Source organism: Xenopus laevis, chromosome 1S, assembly GCF_017654675.1.
Source record: "Xenopus laevis strain J_2021 chromosome 1S, Xenopus_laevis_v10.1, whole genome shotgun sequence".
Classification (NCBI taxonomy): Eukaryota; Metazoa; Chordata; class Amphibia; order Anura; family Pipidae; genus Xenopus; species Xenopus laevis.
In genome coordinates, this window is record NC_054372.1 from 175,901,164 (window position 1) to 175,920,788 (window position 19,625).

The 19,625-nt window shown below is 40.1% G+C and overlaps 1 protein-coding gene across 5 annotated transcripts in view; it reads right to left on the reverse strand.

Annotated features, from left to right (window-relative positions):
- LOC108707283 (erbin-like) overlaps positions 1-19,625 on the reverse strand; it is a 133,056-nt gene that overhangs the window by 47,034 nt on the left and 66,397 nt on the right. For all 5 annotated transcript variants that reach the window (XM_041580539.1, XM_018244474.2, XM_041580540.1 and 2 more), the window contains exons 5-6: positions 8,398-8,515; positions 955-1,033 (exon numbers count right to left, since the gene is read on the reverse strand). In XM_041580539.1, the coding sequence (XP_041436473.1) occupies positions 955-1,033; positions 8,398-8,515 (197 nt within the window). The remainder of the gene's footprint in view (positions 1-954; positions 1,034-8,397; positions 8,516-19,625) is intronic.

Consider the following 19,625-nt stretch of genomic DNA (forward strand, 5'->3'; position numbering starts at 1 on the left):
CATTATCAGTAATACCTGTAACCTACTATTGCTACATAACACTGTAGCCTAGAGAGATAAGAAAAGGCACTGCCATTTTATACCAACATTTTCCTTTTTAAATTCATCTCATATAATAAAGAGCACACAATCAAATGCTGGCAATGGTGGTACAAGTATAGGAACTGTTATCCAGAATGCTTGGGACCTGGGGTTTCCGGATAACAGATCTTCCTGTAATTTGGATCTTCATACCTTAAGTCTACTAGTAAATCATGTAAATAAACCTAAAAAGCTTGTTTTGCTTCCAATAAGGATTAATTCCATTATAATTAGGGATGCACCGAATCCACTATTTTGGATTCAGCCGAACCCCCGAATCCTTTTGGATTCGGCCGAATACCAAACCAAATCCTAATTTGCATATGCAAATTAGGTGTGGGAAGAGGAAAACATTGTTTACTTCCTTGCAAGCGATTTCCCTCTGCGCTCCTTATTTGCATATTTAAATTAGGATTCAGATTCGGTTCGGCCCGGCAGAAGGATTCGAATCCTGCTGAAAAAGGCTGAATCCTGGCCGAATCCCGAATCGAATCCTGGATTTGGTGCATCCCTAATTATAATGGAATCTATGGGAGACGGCCATTCTGTAATTCAGAGCTTTCTGGATAACAGATCGCATACCTCTATGTAGATTTTTTTTTAATGAAAATAGCACTTGCCAAGCAATTTACAGTATATAAAAGTTTCAACACTTGCCTTCTCAAGTTATATCTTTTTTACCCCAACTTTTCTTAAGCAATGATAAAGCAGTTGTGTTGTGATATAAGTAAATACATGCATTTTGGATGCAGACATAGAGAAGTGTGTAGCAGTAAGTAGGCAAGCGAAGAAGTATATAGAACTGTTTCGGAATGAAAGTTAATCCTATTTTTACAAATGTGCTCTTCTTTGCTGAACCATGAACACACTTACTTTGAAATAGGGTTGACGCTTGCCTCGACAATTGTCAATATTTTACAGTTTTTTATGTTTTCTGGAAACTCCTGTATACCTGCAAAGAAAGAGGGGTGTTAGTTAATTTAATAATTATCATTGCACAATGCAGAGACACACACAGAGCCACACTGGACCCCCAGTCTGGCAAGATAAACTGATACTCAGGGTTTTATTTATCAACCAGCAATAAAATACACCATGGGGCAGATTTATCAAGGGTCGAAGTGAATTCGAGGGAATTTCGAAGTAAAAAAATTTGAAATTCAAAGTAATTTTTTTTGAATACTTCGACCATCGAATAGGATACTACGACTTTGAGTCGAAGTAAAATCGTTCGAATATTCAACCATTCGATAAAGTACTGTCTCTTTATAAAACTTTGATTTCAATACTTCGCCAAAGTGCTATGTTAGCCTATGGGGACCTTCTAGAGCATTTACTTGGGGTGGGGTTAGGTTTTTTTTTTTTTGTTTTTTTTTTTAACGGTTGAATTCTCCTTTAACAACAGAACAATAGGAAGGTAACCAGATAGAATCTCCCTAACACAAGACAACAGCTGCCTGGTAGATCTAAAAACAGCAATCAAAAGTAAAATCCATATAGTCAGTTTCCCAGCTACCCCCAGTCATGTGACTTGTGCTCTGATAAACTTCAGTCACTCTTTACTGCAAGTTGGAGTGATATCACCCCCTCCCTCCCCAGCAGCTTAAAGGAAGATCCAACCATTTAAAAAAAAAAAAAAAAAACCCTACCCATCTACATGGTTTTTTTTTTTTCAAATGGTTGAATTCTCCTTTAACAACAGAACAATGGGAAGGTAACCAGATAGAATCTCCCTAACACAAGGCAACAGCTGCCTGGTAGATCTAAGAACAGCACTCAATAGTAAAATCCAGGTCCCACTGAGACACATTCAGTTACATTGAGTAGGAAAAACAACAGCCTGCCAGAAAGCAGTTTCATTCTAAAGTGCTGGCTCTTTCTGAAAGCACATGACCAGGCAAAATTACCTGAGATGGCGCCTACACACCAATATTACAACTAAAAAAAAATACACTTGCTGGTTCAGGAATTAAATGTTATATTATAGAGTGAATTATTTGCAGTGTAAACAGTGTAATTTAGAAATAAAAACTGCACCATATAAATCAAGACAGAATCCCTTCTGACTGAAGGAATTAAGCCTAAAAAATACTCTAACAAACATGGATAAGAACTCTGAATATATAATGTACTGGCTAGAATGGAACCCGGTTATACAAGGTAACAATGCCAACCACAGCATCACTGGTCTGCCACTGCTATAAGCAAATATATTTGGAATACATTTTCATCACAAGTTAAATTACTGGATGCACTGAATATGGCACCGAGCAACAAAGTTTTATACTACTGAAAGCAAAATATAAACAGTGAATAAGCCGCATTGATGCTCAGAACCAAATAAGGATCTGTTTAAAGGTCCTACTGCCCTTGGCTTCAGGTCCATTGTTCCATCACACGCCTTTAGCTTTTTCGGTGTGCTGGGGGGGGCAGAATATAACACTGCTCTGTTGTCTACCTTTCCTTTTTAGCTGGATCATTTGTATTTCATAGAAAAGAAAAATGATGGGAGAGGGATAGGTTTGTTGAGGCCTCAAAATTGGAACTGTAAGCCATTCGTATAAATATCAATTGCTGATGGAAAATAGATCTTCTAGACAACATGGGGTACCAGTTATCATTGGGGGTAAATTTACAAAGGAGTAAAACCTGTGAGCAGTTGAGAATGAGCAATGGAGGTATGTATACACATGAACAGCTTTACAGAGAGAGAGAGAGAGAAGAGCAGAACGATGTAGATATGTGAATTCAATCTTTATTGACTCTGGCAGCTAATGCTATCATTATCCGGAAACCCGTTATCTACAAAATTCCAAATTACGGAAAGGCTGTCTCCCATAGACTCCATTATAATAAATGAATCCAAATTTTTATGATTTCCTTTTTCTCTGTAATAATAAACCTTGTACATGGTCCAAACTAAAATATAATCAATCCTTATTGGAAGCAAAACCAGCCTATTGGGTTTAGTTTAATGTTTACATGATTTTCTAGTAGACTTAAGATCCAAATTACGGGAAGATCTGTTATCCAGAAAACTACAGGTCCCTGTAAGGTTTACAGTGGGGAGCCACTGTAACTGTAGTTAGCCACTCCATGGGGAATGGGTATGGCGGAAGCCCAGGGGTGTACCCATAGATGATAGGAGGCAAAGACATGAATTAGAATATTTAATGTCAACCAGTAAACAGAAACCAAAAGGCAGGAACAGGCAAAAGCGATAAACAGGGTCAGACCAAGCTCGTAATTAGGGAATCCACACAGGTAAGGAAACAATGGGGAACACAGGAACTTAAAGGTACTCACTCAGGATCAATGTAAAAGGTATTCAGGAACAAGATATACAGGAATCAAGGATGGCAGGATCCTGATAAAGGGAGGGTGTTCCCCCCCCCGAAACATTGAATGTTTGGTGGCTAAATAAAAGGGGATACTCCCCGATTGCATTAACTTGAGTGTGTGCGGATCCGTCTCTATACGAGTACGTTGCTAGGGGACCCGGCCGGGTCAACGGAAGAAAGCACCACCATTGCAGGACTGATGAACTACAGGTGTGCGGTAGGAAAAATTACATTGTATTCAGGTCATTCAGGAACACATAATAAATCAATGATGGGGTTTATAAAGGGAAGGTGATGGGGAATGGGACACACATGAGGGAAACAAGGTGGGTGGAGAACAGGGAGGAGACATACTGGGAACAGGCAGATATACCGGAACAACAATGAAGAGGTCAGGACCAGCCCCAAGAGCCTCCAGTGGCTCACAAGGTAAGTGTGAGAAACAGGGAGCGCACCTACAAGAGTTTGATTCCCGGGCTGATTCTGACAGTCCTGAGCATTCTGGATAACAGGTCCCATACCTGGTGACCTTTGTCCAGAAGAGGAAAGTTCAAGCAGGCATAAAGGCTAGAAATGGTGTATTTTGTATACTAAATATAAACATGAACTTACTGCACCAGAAGCCTAATCAAACAAATGATTTATGCTTTCAAAGTTGGCCACAGGGGGTCACCATCTTGTAACTTTGTTAAACATCTTTGCAAGACCAAGACTACGCACATGCTCAGTGTGGTCTGGGCTTCTGCTTAGGGATCGTAATAAATTATCAAAACAGCACAAGTCAAATAATATCTGCCAGCAAGACTGATTAATAATCAGAATATACAGACTGCACTGGGTCCTGTGTTGTGATCTAATCTAATGTGGATTTTAAATTTTTTGTATTGTTTAATACAAACTTTCTCCAACTCTGCAGAACCAGTGGCTGCAACAAAATAATCTTCCAAATAGAATCCCAGTTTATCTGTTTAAATCTGGCTCCATGATCTTTGTCCCTGCAGCTGGAGTTGGAAACAGTAAAGGGGCAAAAATAAAATCCAATACAAATCGACACATTCGCCGACAGGGAAACAAACAAAGCTGCTTGAGTTCTGCATGGCTGGGAAGTAAGACGGGCTCCCTCTGCTGTTCATAAGTATGATTGTTTCCCTGCAGAGCAGTTAGGGACTGTCTGACAATTCCTATCCTCAGCAGTAAATGAAAAGAGAATTTCACTGCATACAGTCAGGTTTTTTTTTAAAAACGGTACACATTTTTCTGTTAAAGTATATTGGAGATAGGTTTCTTTTTCATTGAAGAAAGTAAAAATGGGATTTTATTTTTTTGCCTTTACATGCCCTTTGACATAAATAACTGCAGTGCCATTGCTAGCTATGGGCAACCAAGTCTCTTCCCAAAAATATCTGTTCCACTATAAGTGATTCATTGCTCCAATAGATGCAGGGCATTGCTATGTCCTAGGGATGCACTGAATCCAGGATCCGGTTCGGGATTCGGCCTTTTTCAGCAGGATTCGGCAGGATTCCTTCTGCCCTGCAAATTAGGGGAAGGAAATCTTGTGACTTTTTGTCACAAAACAAGGAAGTTAAAAATGTTTTCCCCTTTCCACCCATTATTTGCATATGCAAATTAGGATTCGGATTTGGTTCGGTATTCAGCCGAATCTTTAGCGAAGGATTCGGCCGAATCCAAAATAGTGTATTCGGTACATCCCTACTATTTCCTGAAGTGAAGAAACCCAAGGGTCCTGGGAAGGGAGACCTATGGGCTCAGAGTATAGGACAGCCTCCTTTTTATTACTTGACCCAAATATAGCTAGAATGATGTCAGTTTTTATCTAAAAGTATATGCACTGAGAGAAAGATTTGAGTGGCATGAGAATGGAAGAGGCACTAATCTATCAAATGATTTCACAAAAAAACGATTCTAAATCAAGCAGCCATTTCTGAAAATAGTGATAACATTGCTGTGATGTATATACCGTAGCTTCCAGCTGCAGCACACGCTGCCTCCCAGATTTACCCTGTGACAGATGGAAGAGCCAGAGAAATAGATAATGAGCATCAAGCAGTAAAACCACTTATGAATATGATTGCATTTTCCCAGGCTTAAATAGGATTGGGGCCTTGCAGACAAGCAAAACACAATCATAAAAACATACATGGAGGAAACTTCTACAACCGAAAATGTTCAAAAAAAGCTGCATATAGGCAAGAGATTTGCTGCTCCTTTAACCCTTTGTGTGTCAAGGCTTTTTCTGTGCCTCCAAACGGAATCTACTCAGGAAGCCAAGGCAAATCAGGAAAATCAACAATCAACAAAAAAGAAGACACAAGAATCATGGGGGTAAATTTACTAAGACAGCCAGCGGCTGCTTCACAGCCATTGCAACACTTCGCCAGGCGAAAATTTGCTCAGGCGATGCTAATTTACTAAAATGCGAAGTTACATCCAGGGCACCAAACGCTGGTGAATTTTCGCTAGCGTTACTTTGGCAATCAAAGTGAAGATGCGCTAGCGTGAAATTATGCCTAGTGCAACTTCGTTAGAGGTCTTCGCTCAGGCTAATTTGCATTAGGGATGCACCAAATCCAGGATTCGGTTCGAGATTCGGGCTTTTTCAGCAGGATTCGGATTCAGGCAAATCCTTCTGCCTTGCCGAACCAAATACTAATCCTAATTTGCATATGCAAAGAGAAAATCGCGTGACTTTTTGTCCCAAAACTAGGAAGTAAAAAATGTTTTCCCCTTCCCACCCCTAATTTGCATATGCAAATTAGGATTAGTATTTGGTTCGGCCAGGAAGATTGAGGAAGTCCTATGCACTCCAGTGTACTTCGCCTGGTCTGAGCTGGCGAAGGCAAGTCTGGCGAAAGAGGTAACATTCAGTAACCTCCATTCACCAGAGCAAAAATTCGACTGGTGATAGAGTAGGAATGACCGCTAGCTGTTATAAATTGGCGAAGTGCCTGAAAGCGGTAACACCAGCATTACTCACTTTGCCCTTTAGTAAATCTGCCCCAAAGAGTCTACTGCTGCCTTCAATTCCTGATACTAGGCAAAGAACTAGGCACCAGAAGTAAGCATTTTTGCAGATAATCTTTTGACCCACCAATGGAAATTAGAGGAAATATTTCCATTTAGTAGACTGCTTTTACCTTGATTTATCTGGTAACTTGACAGAAATAATGCTTACAAATCAGTAACCCAGCATAGCTCCCAACTGTTCCGTTTTTTGCGGGACATTCCCGATTTTGACAGCTCAACCTGCAGTCCCGGATTGTTACTGAAATGTCCTGACTTTCTCTTTGATCTCGTGCACCGAACACCCAGAAAAAGATACAAAGTTTCTAAAACTTAAAGGGAGAGTAAAGCCTAAAATAGAATAAGTCTAGAAATGCTGTATTTTGTGTACTAATTATAAACATGACCTAACTGCACCACAAGCCTAATCAAACAAATAATTTATGCTTTCAAAGTTGGCCACAGGGGGTCACCATCTTGTAACATTGTTATACATCTTTGCAAGCCCAAGACCACGCACATGCTCAGTGTGGCCTGGGCTGCTTAGGGATCATCATAAATGATCAAAACAGGGAAACAAACAAAACTGCTTGAGTTCTGCATAGCTGGGAAGTAAGGCGGGGGCTCCGCCTGCTGTTCATAAGTATGATTGTTTCCCTGCTCAGCAGTTAGGGACCGTCTGACAATTCCTATCCACAGCAGTAAATGAAGGGAGAATTTCACAGCATACAGTCAGGTTTCTTATAAAAATGGTGCACATTTTTTAATTAAAGTATATTGGAGATAGGTTTCTTTTTCATTAAAGAAAGTAAAAATGGGATTTAATTGTTTTGCCTTTACATGCCCTTTAATTGGCTTTTTGGCCAGAATAGATACTAAGATACTTTTGTAACAATTTAAGATAAGCAGGTCTCTTGGGAGAACTTAGACTCACAGCTTAAAGGACCAGTAACATAAAAAAAATTCTCTGCATGCACTCCTCTTCAGAAATGGTGACAGGGCGAAGATCCATAGTGCGGCGCTTGATTTCTACTCCCTGACTATCTCCTATAGAAGGCAGGGAGGCGAAATCGAGTGCCTCACAATGGATTGTTGCCCTGTCGCCGTTTCTGAAGAGGAGCGCATGCAGAAAATCGGTAAGTAATTACTTAATAAAAGCTGATTTATTGTGATTTAAAAGTTAAAACTGTCTTGGTGGGTTTTTTTATCATTACAAAGAAATTAAATAAAATTATTTTTTTTTGTTACTGGTTTATGAAGGGCAATTCAGCTTCATTAGCAAAACTGTAATAACAAAAAAGAGCACAGAAATGTGTTCAAACTTTCATTACATGCCAAATTTTTTAAAATAGACATGTTAATTAGGGGGTGTGGCCACAAAAATGGGCATGGCCAAAAAAAGCACCACAATACACGAGACAAATCTTTTTGTCCCTCCTTCTATTTCAAAAATGTTGGGAGGTATGACCCAGGAGTAAAACATCTCTCATATGAACATAATAAACTCAAAGTGACATTATATTAAAAAAAAACCAAAACAAAAAAACAATGAGACAAATCTTCTGAAAGAAAAGCTGTCTGATTACCAGTATGAAGTAGCATTCAAACAATACATTGTACATTACAATTCCAGACAGAGCTCCAGCATTTTCCAACATTTCAAGCAGAAACGGGTAGATGCCAAAAATCATAATTCACCATGCTAAAAAGTACCAAGAATACCGCTCTTCAATAACAAGAATCAAACCAGTTATAAGGCTCAAAGAAATAAGATCTAAAAGTATGAAAGTTGTTCACACATGTAAATGATCACTCACAATTATGATCCATGGATTTAGAAAAAAGAAAAGAAAAACTTAATTTAACATAAAGGAAAAAATGGCACATTCTGCAACTGAACCAGTTTGCAGCATATTGGAAAAGAATTCCATGAACTCATGAAAGAACTTACCATTCTTGCTGACATCTAGTTCCCTGAGATTAATGAGATTTGCTATAGATGCTGGCAATATTGATAGGTCGTTGTCTGGCAAACTCAGCTTATGCAGAGACTGGCAGTTGAACAGTTGCTGTGAGGGAAAACAAGAAAAGCGATCATCAGTTTCTATTGTCTACTTCATTCATTTGTGCTGAGAAAAACAGAGAGGAGAAGTAACAATATCCATGGGGATAATGGATGTTATACAGAGATTATAATTGCATTCCCATAACCAACGAGAGTTTTCTTAATTTATGATCTGCAGTAGTGATGTGTGGGTCAGGGTTTTCCTGACCTGCACCCGACCCTAACCCGCCCTGCTCCAGCCCGCGGGGTTTTTTTATAGACCTGCGCGACCCGTCCCACCGATGACGTCACAAAAGGGGCGTGGCGAGGAATTGCAAGACTATAAAACCGGAAGTCGGCATTTGAAGGTGGCGGGCGGGGAGAGCAGGAGAAGAGCTCATACCGCACCCAACCACCACCCACCTGGAGCAGTTCGAGGTAGACCCGAACCCGCCCAACCCACGGGTCCCTCGGGTATCGTGTCGGCCCGCAGATCACTAATCTGCAGTATCTTTCAGGGATAATATTATTACAGTCTACCAGTGACATTGTTTACAACACAGAGCTGATATCCCAAATGCAATGAGGAGTGCAGGTTGCAGATTCCACATATCAAATGTCAGTCATTGGCATTTATACTTTACTAAAGCATCTGTGCCTACAACAAGGGATTACAATCTACTGAGAGGTGATACTGCAACCAAAAAAAACAAACTAAATTAAAACAATTAACATATTATAAAATATGTTAATTTGCACAATTAACATATTTTATATACAGGTATGGGACCTGTTATCCGGAATGCTGGGGACCTGGGGTTTCTGGATAATGGATCTTTTTGTAATTTGGATCTTCATGCCTTAAGTCTACTAGAAAATCATTTAAACATTAAATAAACCCAATAGGCTGGTTTTGCTTCCAATAAGGATTAATTATATCTTAGTTTGTATCAAGTACAAGCTACTGTTTTATTATTAGAGAGAAAAAGGAAATTATTTTTTAAAAAATTAGATTTTTTGATTACAATGGAGTCTAAATACCTTTCGCTAATCAGGCGCTTTCCGGATAATGGGTTTCCAGATAACGGATCCCATACCTGTAGTACATGACTTATAACAGTTTGGTTTGTTTTGCATAATTCCTTTTAACATTTACAATTTAAAAATTAATGTTTTCTCCCCCTGCCCAGGTTAATCAGTATCGCTCACACCTTAAAGATGGACATACATATACAGGTATGTGATCCTAGTATCTGGAAACCCAGCTCTGAATTTCAGAAAGGCTGTCTTACATAGACTCCATTATAATTAAATTATCCAAATTTTTAAAAATGATTTCTTTTTTCTCTGTAATAATAAAACAGTACCTTGTACTTGATCCCAACTAAGATATAATTAATCCTTATTGGAGGCGACACCAGCCTATTGGGTTTATTTAATGTTTACATGATTTTCTAGTAGACTTAAGGTATGAAAATCAAAATTACCTAAAGATCCCTTATCCGGAAAACCCCAGGTCCGAACATTATGGATAACAGGTCCCATACCTGTACTAATAACGTTGATCCTGACCAATATTCATGCGCTGAAGATATTGATTGGCTTGTAGAGTGTGTGCGGATGCTGGGTTTTCATTTGGAGGGGTTGAACTTGATGGATTTTGTCTTTTTTCAACCCGATTTAACTATGTAACTATGTAACTAGTCAGCCTGTGTGGTCATTGGCAGCGTGTTTGGCTGCTTATTACTATTACAATTTCATAGATTAATTGCTGGCATTTCATAGAAGCTTCAGCCTGTAATGAGCTGACAACAACTACTATATCACATGTAACTGTTGTTCTGTAACAGCCTGGATAAAACTTTATGGAAATGTGAGCAACAAAAATATTGACGCCCACATTTGGATTAAAGGACAAGGAAAGTCTAAAATAGAATAAGGCTAGAAATGCTGTATTTTGTATACTAAATATAAGCATGAACTTACTGCACCACAAGCCTAATCAAACAAATGATTTATGCTTTCAAAGTTGGCTACAGGGGGTCACCATCTTGTAACTTTGTTAAACATCTTTGCAAGACTAAGACTGTGCACATGCTCAGTGTGGTCTGGGCTGCTTAGGGATCATCATAAACAAAGCTGCTTGAGTTCTGCATGGCTGGGAAGTAAGGCAGGGGCTCCCCCTGCTGTTCATAAATATGATTGTTTCCCTGCTCAGCAGTTAGGGACCATCTGACAATTCCCATCCACAGCAGTAAATGAAGGGAGAATTTCACTGCATACAGTCAGGTTTCTTATAAAAACTGTACACATTTTTTAATTAAAGTATATTGCAGATAGGTTTCTTTTTCATTAAAGAAAGTAGAAATTGGATTTTATTTTTTTGCCTTTCCTTGTCCTTTAATATAATGGAGGAAAAGAGGGAGGGACGTCATAAAAGAAAGTCAACGAAATTGAAGTGAATTGCTATTGTTTAGTGATTTATAGGAATTATATCAAAAACCTTGCCATGTGCTGCTGCTGTTAAAAGAAAAAGTGTCTCCTTGACCTTCCACAGTGATTTCTAAGGTCTGAAGGCTGAGATGCAGGCAGTGTGTGACAGTGATAGGCTACAGGTGAAAATTGGGGGATTGCTAAACCATCAAATCACACTACTAGTTCATGTTGTATCCATTTTCTCATTTTAAAAGCTTGGTAAAAATATTGTACATTACATTAGATTGATAACTAAATCCAGGATTCGGTTCTGGATACGGCCAGGATTCGGGCTTTTTCAGCAGGATTCAGATTCGGCCAAATCCCTGTGCCAAATCAGAATTTGTATATGTAAATTAGGGGCGGGTAGGGAAATCACATGACTTTTTGTCACAAAAGAAGAATTTGTTCCACTTTTTTTACCTTTCCTGACCCTAATTTGCATATGCAGATTAGGATTCGGTTAGGTATTCAGATGAATCTTTCACCAAGTGGATTAGGTGCCCTATTTATAACAGATGCGAGTCTTAAATTCTTAATTTAAGAATTTCTTCAATCACTGCCCTTCAGCTTGGCTCTAGGAGGGAGGTGACTGGGAAAACAATGGCACAAAAGTGTATAATGATGTTTAAAGATGTAGCATAAGAAAAGGTAGGGGGAAGGGGGCATGGACTAGCTGCAGAACGGGCCTCTTTGACTTTTAGCCAAAGATAAACAGAATAATCAAGGTCTCACTTGAGGTCAGTGGGTATGAGACATTAGAGGACATTATAGACAAATGGCAGGGGACCTTTTTACCCATAAAGTGGATCACCGTACCAGAGGCCACCCCTTTAGACTAGAAGAAAAGAACTTTCATTTGAAGCAACGTAGGGGGTTCTTCACAGTCAGGACAGTGAGGTTGTGGAATGCACTGCCGGGTGATGTTGTGATATCTGATTCAGTTAATGACTATAAGAATGGCTTGGATGATTTTTTGGACAGACATAATATCAAAGGCTATTGTGATACTAAGCTCTATAGTTAGTATAGATATGGATATATATATATAATTTGTGTGAAAGTAGGGAGGGGTGTGTGTATGGATGCTGGGTTTTCATTTGGAGGGGTTGAACTTGATGGACATTGTCTTTTTTCAACCCCATTTAACTATGTTACTATTTCAATGGCAGGCTACCACATATCAATATATACTGAGGCAATGCTGAAATATACAAGGTTTGAATGGACAAGATATGAATTGTAAGTATATATATTTTATTTGTTTGTTTTCTTTTCAGTTATAATATGTTTTTGCATTAAATTTTAAAGGTGCATCTAAAAAAATAAAAGCATACTTTTTATCTACTTATTTTCTAAACTATATTAATGGCCAGTGCAGCAACAAACTGTTTGATCAGCCTGAATAAACTGAGTTCTGCAAACATTGGCTTGGTAGCCACAGTAACATGGCCATCTGCCCACTCTCCAGTAAGCAAGCTATAAAAAAAAAATCTACCTACACTCCAAAGAACAAACAAATGCACTGGCATATTACACAATGTGACATAATACATCACTATATTCCACTTTGGACTGTGACATTCTGCATCACTACCAATGATTATAAAGCTTCTGGTCAAAACATTAAAGATCAAAGTTCCCTGTCAAGCACCTAGTGGAGAAGCGGATTATTTTATATTATTATTATTATTGCAGGTATGGGATCAGTTATCCGGAAACTCATTATCCAAAAAGCTCAGAATTACGGAAAGGCCATCTCCCAATTTTTAAAAATGATTTTCTTTTCTCTGTAATAATAAAACAGTGCCTTGTACTTGATCCAAACTAAGATATAATTAATCCTCATTGGAAGCAAACCCAGCCTATTGGGTTTATTTAATGTTTACATGATTTTCTAGTAGATTTTAGGTATGGCGATCGGAAAGATCCCTTATCCGGAACTAGGGGTGGGCACTCAGGCCGACTCTGTGCCAGTCATTGGAGCTAAACACAGGAGCAGATCCTTTTTTTTTGCTCCTTAGCCTAACACTTTGCCAAGTCCACTAAATTGTAACATTTTGGTATAAATTCCAGGATATGTCTGGCTTATATACTCTAGCACACTAATGGTGGTCATACACGGAGAGATGTCCACCTTGATGTGGGCAATATCGGGCTGATCCGATCGTGGGCCCTAGGGCCCAACGAATAGTAATGGGCGGTTGGATCGCAGGACCGCATCAACGAATAGATGTGGCCGCGAGCCGACGGGATATTTCGTCCCATCCGATCGAGACCTGGCCGACTTTCGGCCAGATCTCGATCGGTGAAGCCCATCGGGGGGCCCCATACACGGGCCAATAAACTGCCGATGCGTCTGTCGGCAGCTTTTATCGGCCCGTGTATGGCCACCTTAAGGTTGATTAATAAGGTATCAAAGTACAGTATATTTACATAATAAATTCAAACCAATGGGGAACCTTGCCAAGTTGTAACTTTATACTTATGTTATGCACTTTACTACACCCTTTCTAATCTCTTTGGCACAATATGTACTTCACATCTTCATAATTGTGCCCTTTTAATGTCTTAACATTTACATATCTGTACTGAAACTTCTGCCTACTGGCTTTTCCTTTTTTTGGCTCAAAAGTGAACACCCAAAACCTTGAAACATCAGCTGTGATGCAGGCTACAGACTGCACAGATTTGTTGTGATTTTCTTTAACAATGGTTGACCAGATACAGCGCACACTTAAAAATGTTTTATGACCAACAACTACAATTTTTTTTTTTAGAATTTAAGAAAAAGCAATGAAACTTGGCAGGGGTTAGACAACGTATACCACGAAGTTCTCAAATTATGGCCAGTCTCTTCCTATTATTGTCAACAGTAAGAGGCACATTATCAAAGGTCCAATTTTGAATTCATGTTTTAAAAACTTCCCCCCTAAATTCCCATAAAATCGACCAATCGAAATTTATTTTAAAAAAATCGAATTTTTCAAACTCGGATGGATTAAATTGACCAGACAACTCAAATCGATTTCGAACCGAATTAGATTCAAATTTAAAAAACTTGATTTGAGTTTATTCTCCAAAGAATGTCAGGAAGGCTGCAAACAATTCCAAATTGATCCCTGGACATTTCCCATTGACTTAAACAGCAATTTGGCACATTTTAGGTGGCGATTAGTTGAATTCGAGTTCTTAAAGGGCCAAAGTATGATAAATCTTGAAAATCTAATTCGAGTTTTTTTTAAAAAACTCTAATCAAAATTTGATAAAAATCTTGATAAATCTGCCCCCAAGTGTGTGGCTTGTGGCACAACAGAGCAAAAAGAAAATTGGGTCCCCAAGTAGTTTAGTTTCTATAATTCCCTAATTCTATACATTACTACAATGCAGACAAATAGTTATATACCAAGTTATATACCAATTTTTTAATTTTATATCAGATTTCCAGGTTTAGACACTTTAAAAAAAAAAATTAAATTAGGACAAAGAAAATCATAATATGTATAGTATTAATCCATAGTGGGCTTAAGGCAAGTTCCGATTAAAGCAGAAATATTATTTACACTTATAAGACTTGTACGACGACATGCCCTTTCAGATGATAGTTATTTAGTTTTAGGCTTTCCTACCGCTTTAATAAAGTTGCTACTTACAGCTTAGGAAAGAATAGTCACTGGCAGGAAATTATTCTGCCAAGAGTCAACCGGAAAGGAACAGCTTACAATACTTAATATAAACCACTGACTGACAGGCATCTACTGCAGACTATTAGCAGTCACAGGAATAATCATAGCAACACGTTGTACTTTTTTGTCTAGCCATCAGGCTTTGCATTCAATTAGACTTCTATATGTAAGAAGAAGCTTTTCCTGTCAAAAAATGAAATCTGGAAACTGTACATCACATGCAAGTATTAATGTAACTCGAAGTTACTGGACCTTACAGCAAAATATTTTAGGGCCCACCTAAATTTTCAGACATTGTTCTGAAACAAAAATTTGAGTTTGAGTCGATTTAATCCATTTGAGTTTGAAAAATTTGATTTTACTAATAAATTTCCATTGGTCGAATTTCTAATTTATGGGAGTTTAGGGGAGTTTTTAAAAAACTTACATGAATTTAAAATTCGACCCTTGATAAATGTGCCTCTAAATGTATATAATAATATTACACCATTGGACTATTAGAGATTGAGATCAATTAACTATTCTACAATGTGGCATCTCTGTTAAAATGCAATTTTATCCTCATATTTTTCTCCAGTATTTGCTTACGGCAGAAGTATACAGCTCTACAGCCACAGATTTAGAATAGAGAAATTTAATTACTTACCGTAATTTCTATTTCCAAGTCACCCATGGCAGCACTCACCAACATGAGTATTCCCCGCCCCTCAGGTCACTGGACAGGAAAGGGTTAACTCCCAACCCTATAACATCCGCTCTGCACCGCCCCCACCTTGTCTATGTTTCTTAGCTTCAGAAGGGAGGGAAGTTGGTGAGTGCTGCCATGGTAGGTGACTTATTAAAATAAGTAATTAAATTTCTCTATTTCCCAAGCCACCCATGGCAGCATATCACCAACATGAGAATTTCCAAAGCCAAAAGAAGGGAGGGACAACAACTGATGCTTAACATTTATTATGAATGCAATACAGCTTGCAAAACTTTTCTCCCAAATTTAGCCTCTTGGGAAAGAAAAACATTTAACTTATAATGCTTTATAAATGTATGCAAGGAGGACCATCTTGCAGCCTTGCAAATTACGTCTGGCGGCGCTCTGGCTTCCGCCGCCCAGGAAGCAGCCAATGCTCGAGTAGAGTGAGCCTTCAAGTCTCTAGGTACCTCTCTGCCTGTTTTGTGATAGGCGAACACTATGCATTCAACGATCCATCGACTGATAGTCGCTTTAGACGGGGCACAACCTCTTCTAGGACCCCTCAGAATGACAAACAGTCTTTCTGACTTCCTCCACGCCTGTGTACGGGTCAGATAATGAGATATTATTCGAACTAGGTCCAACGTATGCCACTGTTGTTCACGCACTGTTTTGGGATCTGGACAAAAGGAGGGCAAAGTTATCTCCAAATTCATATGAAATTGTGATACAACCTTCGGAAGAAATTCAAACGCTGGTCTCAAGACCACTTTATCAGGGAACACCACCGTATCAGGTTCCTTCGCTGAAAGAGAATGAATTTCCCCTACTCTGCAGGCTGAAGTGATCGCCACCAGAAATAAAGCTTTCAGAGTAACATGCCAATCCGAAGCCTTTTCCAACGGTTCAAAAGGAGCTGCCATCAAAACCTTTAAGACTAAAGGCAAATCCCATGGAGGTACCCCTAGTCGTCTTATTGGACACACTCTTTTAAGTGCATTAAACAGGCGAATGACCAACGGATCCTCAGCCCATGGTTTTTCAGTTAATGCCGACAGTGCCGAAACTTGTCCTCTTAAAGTGCTGACACTAAGCCTTCTCTGGTACCCAGCAAAGAGAAACTGCACCAATTCTGACGCCCCAGGACATCTGGGATCAAATCCTTTATCTTCCGCAAATTTGACAAAACAAGACCAGACACGATAGTATTGACTTGACGTAGAGTGCTTTCTAGATTTCAACAGCAATTCTATCAGATCTTTGTTGAGGCCTATACCTGATAACCTCTGCCTTTCAACTTCCACGCCCTCAGAGACAGGTGGAACACCTCCTGAAATGGAACTGGGCCCTGCATCAGCAGATCTTTCATAACTGGAAGTTTCATTGGAGGCTCCACTGACATCTGTCTTAGAAGTGGAAACCAGGGACGCCTGGGCCAGAATGGGACTATAGCATTCACCTGTGTCTCCTCTTTGTCTATTTTCTTCAATACCCTCCAAATTAATGGAAAGGGTGGAAAGACATACCCGAACATCCCTCTCCAGTTCTGATTTAGGGCATCTATCCCACTGGATATCCGGGACGGGTACCTTGAAAAGAACCTCTTGCACTTGTGGTTGTGATCCGAGGCCATGAGGTCTATCTCTGGATTGCCAAATCTCTTGGTAATGGTCTGGAACACAACGGGATTCAGGGACCATTCTCCTGGCTCCAAGGAATTTCTGCTTAGGAAATCCGCCTGCACATTCATTTTGCCTGGTACAAAAAAGGCTACTAAACCTCTTAGGTTTGATTCTGCCCATGACATGATAGTTGACAGCTCTTGTATCAACCGCGCACTCTTGGTACCTCCTTGTCTGTGTACATATGCCACCGCCGTGGCATTGTCTGAACGGATTTTCACCCACCTGTGTGTTATCCTCTCCGAGAAGGCCAATAGCGCCATCCTTATTGCCCTCAACTCCAATACATTGGAAGGAAGATGAGAGACTTCCCACTGCCCTTGAGCTGACAGATCGTCTAACATGGCTCCCCAGCCTGTTTGAGAGGCGTCTGTTGTAATTGTGACGTAGTCTGGTTCTGTCAACGGCATTCCTCTGGTTAGATTTCTCGGGATCAACCACCAGTCTAGGCTCGCCATCACCTGACTTGGAATATGAAGAAGTCTCTTCAGATTTATGGGATTGGTCGACCCTGAACCCAGAAAAAATATTTGAAGGGGTCTCATGTGCCATCTTGCCCAACGTACCATCTGAATGGTGGAGGAAAATAGACCCAGAATTGACATGCAATCCTTGACTGACACTCTTGTGAGCTGTTGAAAGGATCTCACTCGCTCCATGATGTATGAGACCTTCTGATCTGGAAGAGACACTATCCCTTGAAGAGTGTCCAAGCTGGCTCCTAAGAAAATTATCTTCTGAGTTGGCACCAGATGACTCTTCTGCCAGTTTATCACCCAGCCGAAGAGTTGCAGAATTCCAATCGCTTTGTCTCTGTTTTTTACAGCTTCTTCTTCTGAGTTGGACACCAGAAGTATATCGTCCAGATAATGGAAGGCTGGGACCCCCTTCACTCTCAGGAAAGCTATTACTGTTACTAAGACCTTTGAAAAAGTCCTTGGAGACGTGGACAGGCCAAACGGAAGGCAAGTGAACTGCACGTGTTGTTCCTGAAACACAAACCGCAGGTATTTTCTGTGTGGACCGTACACTGGAACATGAAAGTACGCGTCTTTGAGATCCAGATTTACCAACCATGCTCGAGGCGGAATTGCTGCAATTATGGATGTCAGGGACTCCATCTTGAATTTTCTGCAACGTATAAATTGATTTAGTGGACGAAGATCCAGAACTGGTCTGAAGGCCCCTGAGGATTTTTTTACTAGAAAGAGTTTGGAGTAAAACCCTCTCCTTCGTTGCTCCCGGGGTACTGGTTCTACAGCACCGGTTTCTAGCAACTGATCCATATATTCTTGAACTATTTCCTTTGCACCTTGAACCTTCGGCACCAAAGAAACTCGATAAACATCGTATCTTGGGATCCTGGAGAATTCGAGATGGTAACCTTTTCTTATAATCTCTAAAACCCACCGATCCCGAATATTCTCGGCCCAAACCTCCTTGAAGACGCGCTCCTATTGCACAGGTTCGAGCCGGCCTGATCTCATTGTGTTCTGTGTGAGGAGGAGCCGAACCCAGTTGCCTTTTTTGCCGGTTGTCGTGGCTCCCTTCTAGAAGATCTCCATGGAGACTGTCTGCCTTGAGACCTCCCAGGTCTGTACTGCCTTGAGTCACGAAAATTCCTATTCTTAGGTGATTCAGCTCTTGGCCCATGACGTCTGAATTTCCTCTCTTGTGGAAGAAAAACACTTTTCCCACCAGACACCTTTTTAATAATTGAATCCAGACTCTCACCGAACAATCTGTCTCCTTCAAAAGGCAACTGACACAAATTGGCTTTAGAGGCAGTGTCTGCTGACCAGGACTTCAGCCATAGTGCTCTCCTTGATGCTACTGAAAGAGCCATTGACCTCGCTGCCAACCTGACTAAATCGATGGAAGCTTCTGCCATGAAATCAGTAGCTATTTTTAGATCAGACAACATCTCTCGCAAGACTGATCTTTTGACATTTGAAGAAATGGCATCTTCTAGATTGTTTACCCAGATCTTCATCGCCCTAAAGGTTGAAGTTAGTGCAACTGCAGGCCTGCAAGATGCCCCGGCAGAGACAAACGCCTTCTTCAGATCCAATTCCATCCGCTTTTCCATCGGATCTCTAAACGCACCCGCATCGTCAACCGGAAGGGTAGTTTTCCGAGCCAATCGAACCACTGCCGCATCAACTTTAGGTGGATTATCCCACAACTTTGCATTAGGCTCATCCACAGGGTATTTCTTTGCAAATTTACCTTGAATAACCACTCTCTTTTCCGTCTTCTTCCACTCTGAGCTAATTAGCTCCTTAATTGAGCCATGAACCGGAAAGGTAGAGGAACGCTTTTTCACAGACGGAAATAACTTGTCTGCAGAAGAACTCTTTGGTGTCTCTTCCGTTAAGCTTAATGACTTCCTAACTGCCTTCACCAGACTCTCTACTGTGGAGGCATCAAAGGCAGACTCATCCTCAGAAAAAAATTTCACCTTCTTCTGATAAATCCGACTGATCATCCGCCGGATCATAATATTCGTCTTCTGAAATGTCAGAAAGGGACTCATACAGCATTTCCCGAGACCTCTTAGGCCTCCTGCTTGAAGAGGATGCTTCCTGCACCCCCTGCACC